The sequence below is a fragment of the Babylonia areolata genome, chromosome 25, assembly GCF_041734735.1.
Source record: "Babylonia areolata isolate BAREFJ2019XMU chromosome 25, ASM4173473v1, whole genome shotgun sequence".
NCBI lineage: Eukaryota > Metazoa > Mollusca > Gastropoda > Neogastropoda > Buccinidae > Babylonia > Babylonia areolata.
The window spans coordinates 11,155,462-11,175,155 of NC_134900.1; the positions used below are offsets into that span (position 1 = coordinate 11,155,462).

General features: G+C 42.9%; 1 protein-coding gene across 2 annotated transcripts in view; it reads left to right on the plus strand.

The window, feature by feature from the left end:
- The window catches only part of LOC143299438 (DNA repair protein complementing XP-C cells homolog), a 39,311-nt gene that overhangs the window by 5,887 nt on the left and 13,730 nt on the right, over positions 1–19,694 (plus strand). For both annotated transcript variants that reach the window (XM_076612633.1, XM_076612634.1), the window contains exons 5-13: positions 176–391; positions 2,038–2,106; positions 5,464–5,562; positions 7,035–7,335; positions 8,758–9,046; positions 11,670–11,803; positions 12,588–12,638; positions 14,298–14,390; positions 18,519–18,674. In XM_076612633.1, the coding sequence (XP_076468748.1) occupies positions 176–391; positions 2,038–2,106; positions 5,464–5,562; positions 7,035–7,335; positions 8,758–9,046; positions 11,670–11,803; positions 12,588–12,638; positions 14,298–14,390; positions 18,519–18,674 (1,408 nt within the window). The remainder of the gene's footprint in view (positions 1–175; positions 392–2,037; positions 2,107–5,463; positions 5,563–7,034; positions 7,336–8,757; positions 9,047–11,669; positions 11,804–12,587; positions 12,639–14,297; positions 14,391–18,518; positions 18,675–19,694) is intronic.

Below are 19,694 nucleotides of genomic sequence, written 5' to 3' on the forward strand. Positions count from 1 at the left end.
TGCACACCCCCCAAAACGGAGTATGGCTGCCTATATGGCAGGGTAAAAGCAGTCATATACATAAAAGCCCTCTCGTGTGCATATGAGTGAACTTGGAAGTTGTCAGCCCACGATCAAAGAAGAAGATATCTTGCAAACTGACGCACAAAGGTTTCCCTGTCTTTCCAATGTCCAGGTTCACCTGCTCTGCCTCCTGTCCCACGGCATGCAGCAGAATGCCGCATGCAGCGACGTCACTGTGTGTGCCACAGCCCTGTCTGTGGTGCCGCCGAGCCGACTGCAGAAAGATGTCGCTTTCTACGACGATGAGACGCTTGTGTACCTCCTGAAGTGGTTCAGGGCCACGTTCTGTCTGTCAGCCAGCGGTGGTGCTAAGAGTTCTTGTTCTTTGGTGGGTTTAGTTTTGGTTTTCTTTGCATATTTCTTTGGATTCACTGATGCGTGTTGACGGGCACAGTAGCCAAGTGGTTAAAGCGTTGGACTTTCAATCTGAGGGTCCCGGGTTCGAATCACGGTGACGGTGCCTGGTGGGTAAAGGGTGGAGATTTTTACGATCTCCCAGGTCAACATATGTGCAGACCTGCTAGTGCCTGAACCCCCTTCGTGTGTAAACGCATGCAGAAGATCAAATACGCACGTTAAAGATCCTGTAATCCATGTCAGCGTTCGGTGGGTTATGGAAACAAAAAATTACCCAGCATGCACACCCCCGAAAGTGGAGCATGGCTGCCTACATGGCGGGGTAAAAACGGTCATGCACGTAAAAGCCCACTCGTGTACATGCGAGTGTACGTGGGAGTTGCAGCCCACGAAAGCAGAAGAAGAAGACTGATGCGTGTTTTGCTGACTGGTATCTTTCGTTTCTGTGTGGTTTGTGTCTGAAGTGTCAGCGTTGGATTTGCTTACTTAGGTGTCATGTGTTTGTTTGTATAAAACGTGCTGTCATCACACAAACTCTTTCTGTCTCTGTGTTTCTATTTCTCATGTGTGTGTGTGTGTGTGTGTGTGTGTGTGTGTCTTTCTGTCTCTGTGTTTCCGTTTCTCGTGTGTGTGTGTGTGTGTTTCTGTCTCTGTGTTTCCGTTTCTCGTGTGTGTGTGTGTGTATGTGTGTGTGTGTTTCTGTCTCTGTGTTTCCGTTTCTCATTGTGTGTGTGTGTGTGTGTGTTGTTGTTATTGTTGTTGTTGTTACCAATGTGCTTACAGACATGCATAAATTTTGTATGGATACAGACATGTTTATAGTTGTACACACAGACGTGCTTGCTGTGTGTGTGTGTGTGCGCGCATGTATAGGGCATATTTTGTGCCTTTTTTTTGTTGTTGCGATTATTGACATCTGCAATTTGTAGTATTGTATTGGTATATATATATAGAGATTGTTTTTCACTTCTGTGACTGAATATATGTATTGTCATGTTAGATGCTGAAAGCCCGTTATATGGGGAGTTTGCACAGTGGAGTGATGGCCTAGAGGTAACGCGTCCGCATAGGAAGCGAGAGAATCTGAGCGCGCTGGTTCAAATCACGGCTCAGCCACCGATATTTTCTCCCCCTCCACTAGACCTTGAGTGGTGGTCTGGACGCTAGTCATTCGGATGAGACCATAAACCAAGGTCCCGTGTGCAGCATGCACTTAGCACACGTACAAGAACCCACGGCAACAAAAGGGTTGTTCCTGGCAAAATTCTGTAGAAAAATCCACATCAGTAGGAAAAACAAATGAAACTGCATGCAGGAAAAAATACACACACACACACACAAAAAAGGGTGGCGCTGTAGTGTAGCGACATGCTCTCCCGGGGAGAGCAGCCCGAATTTCACACTGATAAAAAGAAATACAAATAAATACAAATACAAACTGCGATGGACGAACCCAGGTGTGGCCGTGTATGGGGGAATCTAAATGAGCGGCGTGGGAGTAATGCCACTGAAACGGTGCAGATGTTGGGGCAGCAAAAAAACAAAACAAAACAAAATCAAATACAAATATAAGTACAAAACATTGTCAGTATGATTATTATTGTGTGTGCTTACCAGGTGACTGCCGCTCAGCTGGTGAAGGTGATCCAGGATGGTTCAGCCAGTGAATCCAGACTCCTGGTGATGGTGAGTGGAGCGGTGGTGGCCTAGTGGTAGTGTTGACATAGCTAGGAAGCCAGTGCCCACGGGTTTGAGTCCAGTATACTCATCAGGAATTTTTACCTTCCTCCACTCGATCTAGAGTGGAGGTCTGTGATGAGATGATAAACCGAGCATGCAGCATGCACTTAACTCTCTCCATACGAACGGCGAAAGAGACGACGTTAACAACGTTTCACCCCAATTACCATCATCAAAATATTGCAAGCGGAAGGCTCTTATACTGAAGACGTAAATGTTGACAAAGGATACCACAATTCTGACGACGGAAGCTAAAGGTTGGGTCATTCAGACACCCACTGGACATCCGAGGGGTCTGTGTAGAGGAGAAGAGAGGATTGGCCGTACTGAGTGAGTTTGCACATTATTATTATTATTATCATTATTATATTCATATAGCGCTGAATCTTGTGCAGAGACAAATCAAAGCACTTTCGCACCAGTCATTCACACGCATGCATAACTCTAAAATTGGAAAAAAACTGAAGACAAGGAAGAGGCAGGGAAGGGAGGCTGTTCAGGGGAGAGGTGGGTTTTAAGACCAGACTTGAAAGAGCTGAGTGCGGAGACCTGACGAAGAGAAAGAAGAAGTTCATTCCAGTTGCAAGGTCCAGAGACAGAAAAAGAACAGCAGTCAACAGTCGAGAGTTTGAATCTGGGTATGCGTAAATAGAATTGATCTGAAGCTGATTGAGAGAGTGAGATGGAGTGTAGAGGTGAAGGCAGCCACAGAGATAGGAAGGGGCAGATTTGTGAATACATTTATAACATAGAGTGCTGATCTTGTACTTTCTTCTGCGTGAGACAGGGAGCCAGTGGAGATGTTGTAAAAGAGGAGTGATGTGTTCAGACCTTTTCTTTCTGAGGACGAGTCAGGCAGCAGAGTTTTGTGTGCGCTGAAGGAACTGAATGGATGAAGCAGGCAAACCAGACAATAGAGAGTTACAGTAGTCAAGGCGAGAGAGAATGAGAGAAACGACTAGATTTTTTGCGTCAGTGGACAGATATTTCTAGACAGAACTGAATCACACATAAAATAATCCACAGCAACAAAGTGGTTGTCCCTGGCAAAACTTTTGTCGAAAAATTCCACTTCGATAGCAAAATAAATACACTTGCAGAGAGAGAAAAAAAAAAAGAGAAAAAATATAGGTGTCCCTTCACTGGGGCATAGGTTTCACTAGGAGAGATCTGTTGTGATAAAAAAAAACAACAGTAATACAATGCAATGCAACACAGCAAGGTCTGTTACTTGACCTGCATTTGGCTGTGATGCATGTGCTACAGAGAGAGCCCTGTGAGCTAGAATACATAGAGAAAACAAGAGTTTGGACTATTTTGAACCCGTTTAGAGACGGGCGCAATAGCCGAGTGGTTAAAGCGATGGACTTTCAATCTGAGGGTCCCGGGTTCGAATCATGGTGACGACGCTTGGTGGGTAAAGGGTGGAGATTTTTACGATCTCCCAGGTCAACACATGTGCAGACCTGCTAGTGCCGGAACCCCCTTCATGTGTATATGCAAGCAGAAGATCAAATACGCACGTTAAAGATCCTGTAATCCATGTCAGCGTTCGGTGGGTTATGGAAACAAGAACATACCCAGCATGCACACCCCCGAAAGCGGAGTATGGCTGCCTACATAGTGGGGTAAAAACGGTCATACACGTAAAAGCCCACTCGTGTGTATACGAGTGAAAGTGGGGGTTGCAGCCCACGAACGAAGAAGAAGAAGAAGGAAGAACCCGTTTAGAGAAGAAAGGGTGGCTGGTTTTTTTGCTGAGTGTTTGAGAACTTTTGGGGAGAATACAGGTTGCTGAGAGGTTACCGTTACGAGTTGGTGTTAAAAGCTGTCAGTGAATTTTGAGACGTCAGTCATTTGGCATTCATGCATAGACACAGTCATTTTGCCCTTCATGCATATCTTCAGAATGTTCTGTGCATGCTTTTTCTTGCCCCTGTACCCCTTCTTCTTCTTCTTCTGCGTTCGTGGGCTGCAACTCCCACGTTCACTCATATGCGCACGAGTGAGATTTTACGTGTATGACCGTTTTTACCCCGCCATGCAGGCAGCCATACTCCGCTTTCGGGGGTGTGCATGCTAGGTATGTTCTTGTTTCCATAACCCACCGAACGCTGACATGGATTACAGGATTTTTAACGTGCGTATTTGATCTTCTGCTTGCATATACCCACGAAGGGGGTTCAGGCACTGGCAGGTCTGCACATATTTTGACCTGGGAAATCGTAAAAATCTCCACCCTTTACCCACCAGGCGCCGTCACCGTGATTCGAACCCGGGACCCTCAGATTGAAAGTCCAACGCTTTAACCACTCGGCTATTGCGCCCGTCGCCCATGTACCAAAACCTGTTTGACAATGTAGCTGCAATATATGCATAACTGCATGACAGTTTCAGTTTCAGTAGCTCAAGGAGGCGTCACTGCGTTCGGACAAATCCATATACGCTACACCACATCTGCCAAGCAGATGCCTGACCAGCAGCGTAACCCAACGCGCTTAGTCAGGCCTTGAGAAAAAAAAAAAAAGGTGAATAAATTATAGATAAGCTTGCTTACATAAATAAATAAATAAATAATAATTATGTTATAAAAAAAGATAGTAGTAATGAAAATAATGATAAAAAAAAAAAAAAAAAAAAAAAAAAAAAAAAAAAAGACAACAATGATGATAAATAAGCAAATAAATGTAAAACATGAAGACAACACATTCACACATGCACCCACACATGCATAACAGATATGCACCAAACACGCAGTTTCACAGATATGAAAGCACAGTCAAATACATATAAACGTACATGAGCTCCAACACACACACACACACACACACACACACACACACAGCCATAAGTATATGCCCTACGCAGGAGTATCAACATGGTTTTCTTTCCTGCTGCTGTTTGGTTTCCGTTCCTTGTCATCCGTTGAATTGCCTGGCCTTCTTTCTTCTGCTCTTTCTTTCCGATTTCCTGACTCTGTGTCTCCTCTTTCCCCTCAGTTTCATTTTCCCCCTTCATTTTATGATATTTTTTTATATATATATTTGTGGTTGTTGGGTTTTTTTTTAATTTAGCCATGTTTGCTCTGGGAATAAACTGAATATGAACTGATAGTGATCTGACATACATTATTGTACATATATTATTGACTCCCACCCCCCCACCCCCCCCACCCCCCCCTTTAATATTTTTATATTTGCATTTATATAAATATATGCTTGTATATGCACGTACAGCCATATTTGCTGTATGAATAAACTGAATAAGAACTGACAGTGATGTATGACATGCTTGATTGCTCAGGTTCTGGCGGCCATTTTGCGGGCGATGGGATTCAACGTTCGCCTGGTGATTTCCCTCCAGCCTCTTCCTCTGAAACCCTCTTCAGCTGATCTGGGCAAGGTTTGTAAATAGCTTTAGAAACAAAAACAAACAGTGATCAGAGATGTCTTTGTAATAGTGATATGATGTGTAAACGTATGAAGATACAGCGATCAGAGAGGTCTTTGTAACAGTAATGTAATGTGATGTGGGGGGGTGGGGGTGGAGGGGTGGTGTCAGCGGACGTAGAAGACAATGGTAACATGGCTGGGCTAGAAATGACTGCAGCTCTGCGCTCAGTATAAAGGTGAATGACATAGCAAAACGTGTGTGTGCGTGTGCTTATGTTTCTGTGTATGTGTTTGGGTAGGTGACTTTATATATTGTCACTAAAAACCATAAAATGATTCATGTGTTTGATTTTGTAATGAACTATATATATATCAACATAATCACTTACATCTGTTATTGTTTATGTTCACATTTTTTCCCATCTATTCTGAATGTCGTAATGAATTTTTATATATACATAATAAAACGGAGGTCGACCCAAGAAAGTCCGGGAACAAAAAAAAAAAAAAAAAAAAAAAAAAAAAAAAGCTTTAGAAACTTTTTCTAATTTTTTTTTCTTTTAAAAATGAGAGCGTTCTGAGGCATTTGACTCCCAAGTTGCTGAGAGTTCACTGTTTTACCTGTTCCTGTTTGGACTGGTACTACTTTTTTTCTGTTTGTGTGAGTTTTTTTTTTTTGTTTTTTTTTTTGTTGATGTGGATTGATTGATTCACTGAGAATGTAAGTGTAAGTGGTAGAAGGCTTTTGGTGATAAGTTATTAACTGATTTTTTTCAGTGTTATTTTTTTTTAATTTTAAAAGTTGGTTCTTCCTACAGATGAAAGCAAATAATACAAGTCAAGATTAAATGGACTAATCTGCTATCGTGTAAGCTTTTGAGGTTTTGATTGCAATTTATTATTTAATGACAGGAGATCATTTATATCTCCTTCTCCTCTAAAATGCCCCCCCCCCCACCCCCCCCCCTGACGGGCGCAATAGCCGAGTGGTTAAAGCGTTGGACTTTCAATCTGAGGGTCCCTGGTTCGAATCATGGTGACGGCGCCTGGTGGGTAAAGGGTGGAGATTTTTACGATCTCCCAGGTCAACACATGTGCAGACCTGCTAGTGCCTGAACCCCCTTCGTGTGTATATGCAAGCAGAAGATCAAATACGCACGTTAAAGATCCTGTAATCCATGTCAGCGTTCGGTGGGTTATGGAAACAAGAACATACCCAGCATGCACACCCCCGAAAACGGAGTATGGCTGCCTACATGGCGGGGTAAAAACGGTCATACACGTAAAGGCCCACTCATGTGCGTACGAGTGAACGTGGGAGTTGCAGCCCGCGAACGCAGAAGAAGAAGAAGCAGCTCCCCCCCACCCCCACTCCCACACCCTGTACCTGCTTAAGAAAAGGAAATATATCAACCTGTATTTTCATTACACTGAATTTTGTTTGTCCCTGTATTTCTTTTTTTTTTTTTTTTTTTTTTTAAGGCTGCGTCAAAAAGGAAGAAGCCAGACAAAAGTGATACAAACAGCGCATCTTCAAAGAAACCTAAGCAAGACCCAGACCCACAAAAATCAACACTTGGAGGAGGAGGAAACCCCAAAAGCAAGTCGACAAAGCCCGTCAGCGGCACCACACAAAAACTTGCGAAAACGGGCGGCGGCGCCAAGCACAAAAGCTCCGATCCTAAAGCGAGCGCATCTGCGAGCAAGAAAAAGAAAGCGGCCAGACCTGCCAGCGCATCTGCATCTGCGAGGAAAAGAAAGCCAGCAGCCAAGAGATCTGCAGGTACAGATCCCCCGTTCTTTGGAATCCTCCTCCTCAGCCTCTCCCGTCACTCATTTCCTTCTAAGCGCTTTGATTTGTCTCTGCACAAGATTCAGCGCTGTATAGATATCATTATTATTATTATTATTCTTTGCTGCATTCTTTCATTTCCAGTCTGAAGATTCAGCGCTGTATAAATATCACCATTATTATTATTATTCTTTGCTGCAGTCTTTCATTTCCAGTCTGAAGATTCAGCGCTGTATAGATATCATTGTTATTATTATTATTCTTTGCTGCATTCTTTCATTTCCAGTCTGAAGATTCAGCGCTGTATAAATATCATTGTTATTATTATTATTCTTTGCTGCAGTCTTTCATTTCCAGTCTGAAGATTCAGCGCTGTATAGATATCATTGTTATTATTATTATTCTTTGCTGCAGTCTTTCATTTCCAGTCTGAAGACCCACCTTTTCCCCTCCTGAATAATTCTCTCAACAGCTTATCCCTTTCCAGTATGAACTGAAACGACTGTCTAGTGAGTGAGTGAGTGAGTTTGGGAGTTTCAGAACCTGTGGGTTGTATTTTTGATTGTGTACCATATTCATGGCAGTAATCTGTGACTTGTGTGTTTGAGAGTTTCAGAACTTATGGGTTATATTTTTGATTGTGTACCATATTTATGGCAGTAATCTGTGACTTGTGTGTTTGCGAGTTTCAGAACGTATGGGTTGTATTTTTTTTATTGTGTACCGTATTTATGGTAGTAATCTGTGACTTGTGTGTTTGAGAGTTTCAGAACTTAGGGGTTGTATTTTTGATTGTGTACCATATTTATGGTAGTAATCTGTGACTTGTGTGTTTGAGAGTTTCAGAACTTATGGTTTATATTTTTGATTGTGTACCATATTTATGGTAGTAATCTGTGACTTGTGTGTTTGAGAGTTTCAGAACTTATTGGTTGTATTTTTGATTGTGTACCATATTCATGGTAGTAATCTGTGACTTGTGTGTTTGGGAATTTCAGAACTTATGGGCTGTATTTTTGATTGTGTACCATATTCATGGTAGTAATCTGTGACTTGTGTGTTTGGGAATTTCAGAACTTATGGGCTGTATTTTTGATTGTGTACCATATTCATGGTAGTAATCTGTGACTTGTGTGTTTGGGAATTTCAGAACTTATGGGCTGTATTTTTGATTGTGTACCATATTCATGGTAGTAATCTGTGACTTGTGTGTGCGCATGTGCACGTGCTTGTGTGTGTTGTGTGTGTGTTGGGGGGTGGTGAATGATTCAGTAATGTTTTGTATCTTGTGTTCAGTTTTTCCTTTTTGATATCTGCTTGTGTTTTTTTTTTTCTATTTGTAAATACCTACGGCATATTTTCAAGATTAGGCGTAAATGCTCATAATAATAATAATTATTATTATTATTACAGACTCATCAAGCGATGAGGACGAAGACGAGGACGGCCCATCTGTCGCAAAGAGGAGAGCCTCGGAGAGAATCGGCAAGGTTGTGAAACCGTCAACGTCTGCTAAAGACGCTGACATTGTTTCTGAGGAGGAGGAAGAGGAGGAGGAGGAGGAGAAGGTTTCTGAGAGTGATTTAAGCGATGGCAGTAATTTCTCTGAAGAAGAGGAGGAAGCGGCGCTGAGAAAGACCAAAGCAAAGGGCAGAGGAAAAGGGAGGAAGAAGCAGAAAGACGTTGCTGGTTTGGATGAAGAGTGAGTATCGGATTACTTATCATTTTCTGCTCTTGTGTGTGTGTGTGTGTGTGTCTGTGCGTTTTGCTTGTTTATGAATATTCTGCATAGGACTGAGTGTGAAAAGAGGGAATGGATGGCGTGTGTGTGTGTATGTGTGTGTGTGTGTGTGAGTGTGTGTGTGTGTAGGACTGAGTGTGAAAGAGGGAATGTATGTAGTTGTGTGAGTGTGTGTGCGTGAGTGAGTGTGTGTGTGTGTATGTGTGTGTGTGTGAGTGTGTGTGTGTGTGTGAGTGTGTGTGTGTGTAGGACTGAGTGTGAAAGAGGGAATGTAAGTAGTGTGTGTGTGTGTGTGTGTGTGTAGGACTGAGTTTGAAAGAGGGAATGCATGTAGTGTGTGTGTGTGTGTGTGTGTGTAGGACTGAGTGTGAAAGAGGGAATGTATGTAGTGTGTGTGTGTGTGTGTGTGTGAACACTTGTAGAGTTCAGAATTTAGTGTGGAGCAAATAGGCAGTTCCCTTGTCTTATACACAGCCAAGACACTAAGTAAGTCTTAGATTAGATTATTATGTTGAGTTTCTGGCCTCGTCATGGATTGTCTTTTCTTCCTTTTGATCCAAAAACAATTTTCATGGTTGAGGAACCGCAAAAACAACAACAAAAAACAGCACAACCAATGATCTTGCGATCCCCTCCACCATGACCCAGAGTTCAGTGGGTTCGGCAGTTAACTCTCTCCATACGAACGGTGAAAGAGACGACGTTAACAGCATTTCAGCCCAATTACCATCATCAAAATATTGCAAGCGGAAGGCTCTTATACTGAAGAGGTGAATGTTGACAAAGATACCACAATTCTGACGACAGAAGCTAAAGGTTGGGTCATTCAGACACCCACTGGACATCCGAGGGGTCTGTGTAGAGGAGAAGAGAGGACTGGCCGTACTGATTGAGTTAAGGAGTTAAAGAAAAACTGCATTTAACATAAGCTTTATGTTAGCTCACATCGATGTTTGAGTATATTTTGAGATACAGGGTTCACAAAACTTGGGAACTTGCACAGTTTTCTTTATGAGGGGGGTGTGGGTGGGTGTGGGGGGTGGTGGTGGTGGGGGCATATGGTGAAAAGATGCTGGAGTGATGGCCTAGAGGTAACGCGTCCGCCTAGGAAGCAAGAGAATCTGAGCGCGCTGGTTCGAATCACAGCTCAGCCGCCGATATTTTCTCCCCCTCCACTAGACCTTGAGTGGTGGTCTGGACGCTAGTCATTCGGATGAGACAGCAGCATGCACTTAGCGCACGTTAAAGAACCCACGGCAACAAAAGGGTTGTTCCTGGCAAAATTCTGTAGAAAAATCCACATCAATAGGGAAAACAAATTAAACTGCACGCAGGAAAAATACAAAAAAATGGGTGGCGCTGTAGTATGGCGACGCGCTGTCCCTGGGGAGAGCAATCCCGAATTTCACACAGAGAAATCTGTTGTGATAAAAAGAAATACAAAATACAAAATACAAACGAATTTTTGGCAAACAGCGGTGTATGAAGCCAAGGTAATGAGCAGCTTGGGTGATAAATAGAATTGTGCAATCAACAGCCATCTACCTGAAGATCTAGTCATCAGTCCCATCCACATGTAATCTGTGGCTTCTGTTCAAAAGCGTGTGTGTGTGTGTGTGTTTGTGCGTGCATGTGTGAGTTCGTTCGTTCGTTCATTCTTTAGTTTAACGTCTTTTCACTGCAAGTGATATTAGACGATCATGTGTGAGTATGCACAGGTATGTATCCTATTTTCTACTGTATCTATGTTTGTGTATGTGACCCCGGTACACTTGGTAATAAAGACATATTCTATTCTATTCTATTCTATTCTATTCTTGCACATTCACTTAATTTTTTCACAATGGAAAACCACAGTGATGGTTTATAAACCCATCAAATAAAAGTACTTCTCCGCATAGGCGGGTAGTAGTTTGCACAGGACAGGAATCAGACCCCTGCCGGAGTCTGCAGTGGTGGGTCATGGTAAGTATGTTACTTAAACGTAATTTTAGGAAGAAAATTTCCTTTTTGGCTGATACATTGATTTTTCAAATTTTTTTTTATTCAAGCCGCTAATGGTGCACAAGCAGTCTGCATAAATTATCATCTCTAGATTATTTTTTTTTCAGCATTTTGTGTGTGAAAAAAAAAAAAAGGATTTATATAGCGCTGAATCTTGTGCAGAGACAAATCTAAGCGCTTTCACACCAGTCGTTCACACGCATGCATAACTCTAAAACTGAAGAAACTGAAGACATAGAAGAGGTAGGGGAGGGAGGGAGGCTATCTTGTGAAGAGGTGGGTTTTTTTAAGGCCGGACTTGAAAGAGCTGAGTGCGGAGACATGTGAAAGAGCTGAGTGCGGAGACATGACAAAGCAAAAAGGGAAGTTCATTCCAAATACAAGGTCCAGAGACAGAGAAAGAACGGCGTCCAGTAGAGGAGTGTTTGAATCTGGATATGCGTAAACAGAGTGGATCCGAAGCCGACCGCATGCACACCTGCCTTCATGAAGTGGTTCCTTAACTTTTTGTGAAGTCTGTACATAACCAGTGGGGTGAAAGGGCTCCGTGCTGTGACCAGTGAGCGTGTCTGTCAACCAGATCAGACAGAGAGTTTGACAAAAGCTTCCAGACGAAATCGTTGCTGGTGAAGGAAGGGAGGTCCAGAAAGAAGGCAAACCGCAAAATCGTCTCGGAAGAAAGCAGCACTGAAGAAGTAGTGACTGAAAGCAAAGGTGAGTTTGAGAACGAAGGGGAGGGGGGGGGGAGGGCTGGGGGGGGTGGGGGGTGGAGGATGAGGTGGGGTGTGTAGACGTTTTTTGTCATGGTTAAGAGTCAGTGACATTACTTGAAGTTTGTGTATTGTATTTTGACGGGCGCAATAGCCGAGTGGTTAAAGCGTTGAACTGTCAGTCTGAGGGTCCCGGGTTCGAATCACGGTGACGGCGCCTGGTGGGTAAAAGGTGGAGATTTTTACGATCTCCCAGGTCAACATATGTGCAGACCTGCCAGTGCCTGAACCCCCTTCATGTGTATACGCAAGCAGAAGATCAAATACGCACGTTAAAGATCCTGTAATCCATGTCAGCGTTCGGTGGGTTATGGAAACAAGAACATACCCAGCATGCACACCCCCGAAAACGGAGTATGGCTGCCTACATGGCGGGGTAAAAACGGTCATATATGTAAAAGCCCACTCGTGTGCGTACAAGTGAACGCAGAAGAAGTGTATTGTATTTTCTGTGATGATGGTGAAGAAAGGACAGGCAACAATCGTGAGAGTAATCGGAAGGAAATTGGTACTGATGTATATTTTAAAGCTGATGATGATGACAAAGCTATCAAAGCGAAGGTAACGGTGAATTATAACGATGCTGAAGGTTATCGTGTTGAAAGAGGGCACTGCTTATAATTTAACAATGGTAGGAAACAAAAGTATCAGTAACAATAAATAGATAAGAACATGAACTATGAATGAACTGTTGATAGTGATAATAATTATGTGGGGTCATTTTTCAGGTCGAGACTACTGGCTTGAGGTATATTTGCCCAGACAAAGTAAATGGGTTTGTAAGTATATTTGTGTTGGTTTATTTATTTATACTATAGTGAGTGAGAGAATTAGAAAAAAAAAGCCTGCAAATGTGAATTCAAAGGCTTTTGAAACACAGAGTAAAAAGAACATGATTCATGTTTAACTTTTCATCAAATTCTTAACTTTAACTGCTGGAAATTTTAACGTTTACTTTCTTTGGTTTTGATTTTTTCTTGGGTTATTCAGCACAGGTCATATGCACCAAGAGTGTACCTTAGATGAGTGTTAGTGTTCCTAACACACACAGACACACACACACACACACACACACACACACACACACACTGAGACACACACACACATGCACACACACACATGCATGCACACACACACACACACACACACACACACACACATATAAATGTACATGCTGCTCACTGTGAACACCTGAGTCTGCACACACACATGTTAGCACACACAGATGTCTGCATACTTGTGAGTGTAGCATGCACATAGACACAGAACAGAATATGGGACGTTGTGGACGCAACTGGTGTTAAATACTAAAAAAAATAAATAAATAAATAAATAAAAATTTTAAAAGTATTGTATTTGTATATTTTTCTTTTTATCACAACAGATTTCTTTGTGTGAAATTTGGGCTGCTCTTCCCAGAATGCGTGTTGCTACACTACAGCGCCAGCCTTTTTTTTTTTTCCTGCATGCAGTTTTATTTGTTTTTCCTATCAAAGTGGATTTTTCTGCAGAATTTTGCCAGAAACAACCCTTTTGTTGCCGTGGGTTCTTTTATGTGCACTAAGTGCATGCTGCACACGGGACCTCGGTTTATCGTCTCAACCAAATGACCAGTGTCCAGACCACCACTTAAGGTCTAGTGGAGGGGGAGAAAATATCGGCAGCTGAGCCGTGATTTGAACCAGCGCGCTCAGATTCTCTCGCTTCCTAGGCGGACGCGTTACCTCTAGGCCATCACTCCAGATATATATATAAGGTCCATGAAGTTGGCACCCAAAGTATCAAAACTGAATGGAGAGAGTGCAGCCTGTAAGAAGCTGATGCATCACCTCTGTGCACAAAAATACGAAAGGCAGAAACAGCTTTATTGTATACTGAGAAAATGAACCCTGCAGTCCTCTGACTGTCTGTATACCCAAATCAAACTGAGCGTCATGTCACTCGAATGAGATGATAAACCAAGGCCCCGAGGAACCAAAAAAAAACACAAAAAACAATTGTGGCACTGCATTGTAGCGAGATGCTCTCCCCTAATGAGAGCATCCTGAATTTCACACACAGAAATCTGTTGTGACAAAACGCAATACAGTACAGTTTCAGTTCAGTTTCAGTTTCAGTAACTCAAGGAGGCGTCACTGCGTATGGACAAATCCATATACGCTACACCACATCTGCCAAGCAGATGCCTGACCAGCAGCGTAACCCAACGTGCTTAGTCAGGCCTTGAAAAGAAAAAAAATATATATATATATATATATATTATATATATATATATATATATATAGATAGATAGATAGATATATAGAGATAGATATAGATATATATATACAGTACAATGTATCGTGTGTGTGTGTGTGTTTGCTTGAGTAAGTTTGTGTGTGTTAGAGCGTTATTTTTGCCAACCACGAGACACGCTTTGTGTGGTGTGTGTGCTCCAGGTGTGGACTGCATACGGTGTGTGGTGGGCAGACCCTACGATGCCAGTGCGGCCGCTTCACAGCCAGTCCTGTACGTCCTCAGCTTCCAGAATGGTGAGAGGACATGCTGTGGTAGAAGAAGAGACTTTGTAGAAGTGGGTCAAAAGTTAAAGGTCCTGAAGATTTGGTGGACTACTATGTCATATGAACTGTTCATTAGAAATCAAATTGCCACTATGGCTTGGTCAACTACTGACACTAGACTACAACACCATGTTGCTCGAACACATCGTTTACAACCGCCATCATCAGTTGCTATGTCTTCAAGGTTCTCCCCCTTAGTTCACCACTTCCAGTATATACTCCCGGTTCAACATCGTAGTTGACGATCGACGATAATTAACAGGTCCCATAGCCTTTTATGGCTGTCGGGGGCGGGGGGCAGTGAATTCATATCCACCGTGTCTAGGGCTCGGCATAGGAAGGCTGGGCCCAATACTCTCATTCCGCTGTTATAACCTTCCCCCAACGGAAGTGAGGTGTACCCATTCCCACCTGAGTGGAGCGAGGAGGATTGGTGTCAAGTGCCTTTCCCAAAGACACAGCACAGCACCAGGTTGAAACAGGGAATCAAACCCCGACCACTGGAACAGAAAGTCCAGCACCTTACCAGATCTACCACGGCGCCCTCCACTTGTAGAAGTGGACACTCAGAATGTTTTAACGGCAGTTGACTCGGTCTGTTTTGAATTATGATTGTTGAGACTACACACTGTTTCATTTTGCGCTTGACTGAGTTTGTTTGAATCTTAAATGCTGAGACTACAAACTGTTTCATTTGCGCTTGACTCAGTTTGTTTGAATCTTAAAGTGTTGAGAATACAAATGTTTCAATTGCACTTGACTCAGTTTGTTTGAATCTTAAAGTGTTGAGACTACACACTGTTTCATTTGCACTTGACTCAGTTTGTTTGAATCTTAAAGTGTTGAGACTACAAAATGCTTCGATTGCACTTGAACCAGTCTGTTTGAATCTTTGAATTGTTCAGACACTGCGATAGTTGTTACTTATGGTTGCAATGTCTGTCATCAGATAGGACTGAGGAAAGATACAATTCTTTTCTGTTTCTTTTAGTTTAGACTAAGCGCGTCGGGTTACGCTGCTGGTCAGGCATCTGCTTGGCAGATGTGGTGTAGCGTATATGGATTTGACTGAACGCAGTGACGCCTCCTTGAGCTACTGATACTAATACTGATACTTAGTTTATTATTTTGAACTGTGTGAACTGTCTAGTGAACTTTTGAAAAGGAACTGAAGGAGAATGGCCACACATGGGTGAAGCTCGCTAAGACAGCACAAGACAGGCAGCTGTGGAGATCTCTGATGGTGGCCTTACCTGCCACAGAGCGTGAGGAGAACTAAGCCAAGCCAAGCTAAGAACTATCTTAGTGGAGTGATGGCCTAGAGGTAACGCGTCCGCCTAGGAAGCGAGAGAATCTGAGCGCGCTGGTTCGAATCACGGCTCAGCCGCTGATATTTTCTCCCCCCCCTCCCCCACTAGACCTGGAGTGGTGGTCTGGACGCTAGTCATTCAGATGAGACGATAAACCGAGGTCCCGTGTGCAGCATGCACTTAGCGCACGTAAAAGAACCCATGGCAACAAAAGGGTTGTTCCTGGCAAAATTCTGTAGAAAAATCCACTTGGATAGGAAAAACAAATAAAACTGCACACAGGAAAAAATACAAAAAAAATGGGTGGCGCTGTAGTATGGCGACGCGCTCTCCCTGGGGGAGAGCAGCCCGAATTTCACACAGAGAAATCTGTTGTGATAAAAAGAAATACAAATACAAATACAAAATCTTGTCCAGTTCAGAGTGTGCTGTTCCCAGTGGTTCATGGAGAACTGTGTCAAGTTTGCCTTTGAGGAACACTGGATTTTCTGTTGTTTGGAATGGAAGGTACGAGGGTCATTCAATAAATAAGGTGAATTTTTCGGTATAAGGACTTCTAATACAGATAGAAGCTTACTTTTTTCTTTTTTTTCAACGTAGTCTCCCAGCACTGTCACACACTTTTCCCATCTGTGCACAAGCTTCCGTATTCCCTCAGCGTAAAAATCTTTGGACTGATGTCTCAGCCAGTCGCTCACAACACTTTTGACTTCATCGTCACTTACAAAGTTCGTGCCTCTCGTGAACGCTTTCAAGGGACCAAACAGGTGAAAGTCTGAAGGGGCAAGGTCTGGGCTGTAAGGGGGATGAGGGAGCAGTTCCCAGCCCAGCTCGTTGATGGTCTGCACCGTTCGGGCTGCTGTGTGAGGCCTTGCATCTTTGGCACCCACCGGCAGCTGACCTTTGAGTAGCCAAGGTCATCATGGACAATTTTGTGTGCTGTCCCAACAGATAAGCTCAAAGTCCTTGCAATGTCATCCACTGTCACCCTTCTGTCAAACTGAATGAGGTCATTGACTGATTCGATCACCTCAGGAGACCTCACTATTGTAGGCCTTCCAGGCCTGTCTTCATCCTCAACACTGCTCCGTCCTTCTTTAAACAATTTAGCCCACTTGTAGACATTTTTTCGGCTGAAACATGTGGCACCATACACAGTTGACATTCTCCTATGAATTTCAACTGGTTTGCACCCTTCAGCAACCAAAAACTTGATAACTGACCGCTGTTCAATCCTGGAGCATGCTTCTTGGTCGGCCATCTTTGTTAATCGCCGAAACTCTCAAAGTTTTTTTTAATCTGCAAAACAAATTAAATCCATGTGAAAAAGAAGTAAAACAAAAAAAAAAAGAAAAAAAAAGTAAGCTTCTATCTGTATTAGAAGTCCTTATACCGAAAAATTCACCTTATTTATTGAATGACCCTCGTACAAAGTTAGGTATCTAACTTCATTGATCAGTCATTTTAACCAGCCCTCAGCTTCTCTCTCTCTCGCATTCTCTGCCCCTATCCCTCACCTTTCTTGTATAAACGTTCTATGTTAGTGTCTTATTTGTGGGGAAAAAAAAAAAAGAATTTCTTTCTTTCTTTCTTTCTTTCCGTTACACAACCAGTATTGACTTGCTGATGACTCTGTTATGGTTTATACATGCTGGGTATTTTCGTGTCTCCATAACCCACTGAACGCTGACGTGGATTACAGGATCTTTAACGTGCATATTGGATCTTCTGCATGTGTGTGTGTGTGTGTGTGTGTGTGTGTGTGTGTGTAGTCACATTTTGGTGTGTGTATGTAACATAGATGTAATGTTTTATGTTAATGAAAGCGATTTTGTAAAGCATCTAGAGCAGATTTCTGGATAGTGTGCTATATAAGTATCCATTATTATTATTATTATTATCATATACACATGAAGGGGGTTTGGGCACTAGCAGGTCTGCACATATGTTGACCTGGGAGATCGGAAAAATCTCTACCCTTTACACACCAGGCGCCGTTTCCGAGATTCGAACCCAGGATCCTCAGATTGAAAGCCCAGCGTTTTAACCACTCAGTTGCACCTGTCCCATAACAATAAAATAAAAGGGGGAGTGGATCATTACATGGTCAACGTTCGTCTGTTATTTCGTATAATTCCTGTTTGAAAGCGATTGAGGGGGCTTCTATCTACAACGTTTTGTTAATTATCTATCTAGCTATCTATCTATCTGTCTATCTACAACTTTTTGTTAATTATCTATCCTATCTATCTATCTATCTATACTTTTCTTTTAGGGTGATCACGCCGTGAGTTTGTCGAACGTGGGTATAGCCGTTTTCGACGTAAGTGTTTTTCTATTGTCTTGCAGCAGGTTTGTTGCTGCGACTTTGATACATATATTCATGCTGTTTGGTTTGTTTTTATGTGTTAAACGATTATTCTGATGTGTCCCATGCCAATAGGACTGTAATGTCAATGGCATTAAAACATTTTTTTCAGTTTCAGTTTCAGTTATCTATCTATCTACAACTTTTTGTTAATTATCTATCTATCTAGCTAGCTATCTACCTATCTATCTATCAACAACTTTTTGTTAATTATCTATCTATCTATCTATCTGTCTACAACTTTTGGTTAATTATCTGTCTAGCTATCTACCTATCTATCAACAACTTTTTGTTAATTATCTATCTATCTATCTACAACTTTTTGTTTCTGTGTGTGTGTGGGGGGGGTGGGGGGTGGCGGGGGGTCTGGGGATAGGGGGGGAGAGACAGATCCTCAAACGCTTGTTCTTACTTGCACAGAGGGCAGCGTCAAGGACATCACAGCAAAGTACGCCCCCCAGTGGCTGTCCCACACCAGAAAACAGCGAGTGGATTCTGATTGGTGGAGAGAGTCCCTGGAGTCCTTTGCTTCCGCCAACACAGCTCTCGACGATCAGGAGAACCGAGACATTAAGGGTGAGCTCTGAATCTGTGTGATATTCGGGCTGCTGTCCCCAGGGAGAGCGCGTCGCTATACTACAGCGCCACCCTTTTTTTTTTTGTACTTTTTCCTGTGTGCAGTTTTATTTGTTTTTTCCTATCGAAGTGGATTTTTCTACAGAATTTTGCCAGGAACAACCCTTTTGTTGCCGTGGGTTCTTTTACGTGTGCTAAGTGCATGCTGCACATGGGACCTCGGTTTATCATCTCATCCGAATGACTAGCGCCCAGACCACCACTCAAGGTCTAGTGGAGGGGGAGAAAATATCGGCGGCTGAGCCGTGATTCGAACCAGCGCGCTCAGATTCTCTCGCTTCCTAGGCGGACACGTTACCTCTAGGCCATCACTTCACTGTTTGTTTTTAAAAAAAAAATTTTTTAATCTTGTTGGAAGGGGAGAGAGAGGGTGTGTGTGTTGTGTGTTTAGGAGTGTGTGAGAGAGATTGTGTGTGTGTGTTTAGGTGTGTGTCTTTGTGTGGATGGGAAGAGAGGGTTTGTGTGTGTTTTTAGATAGATACATCTGTCAATATGACTTTTATGTCTTCAGGGTCCGTACAGAGTTTTGGAAGTCTGGAAAGTCTTGGGGAAGATGAGAGAACCCCTAAGAGTCAAGGAAAAGTCTTGGAATTTGCATGAAATCCTTGACTGGTTCCATCGAACAAAGAGTGCAATTGATGTTTTTTTGACGGGCGCAATAGCCGAGTGGTTAAAGCGTTGGACTGTCAGTCTGAGGGTCCCAGGTTCGAATCACGGTGACGGCACCTGGTGGGTAAAGGGTGGAGATTTTTACGATCTCCCAGGTCAACATATGTGCAGACCTGCTAGTGCCTGAACCCCCTTCGTGTGTATATGCAAGCAGAAGATCAAATACGCACGTTAAAGATCCTGTAATCCACGTCAGCGTTCGGTGGGTTATGGAAACAAGAACATACCCAGCATGCACACCCCCGAAAACGGAGTATGGCTGCCTACATGGCGGGGTAAAGAACGGTCATA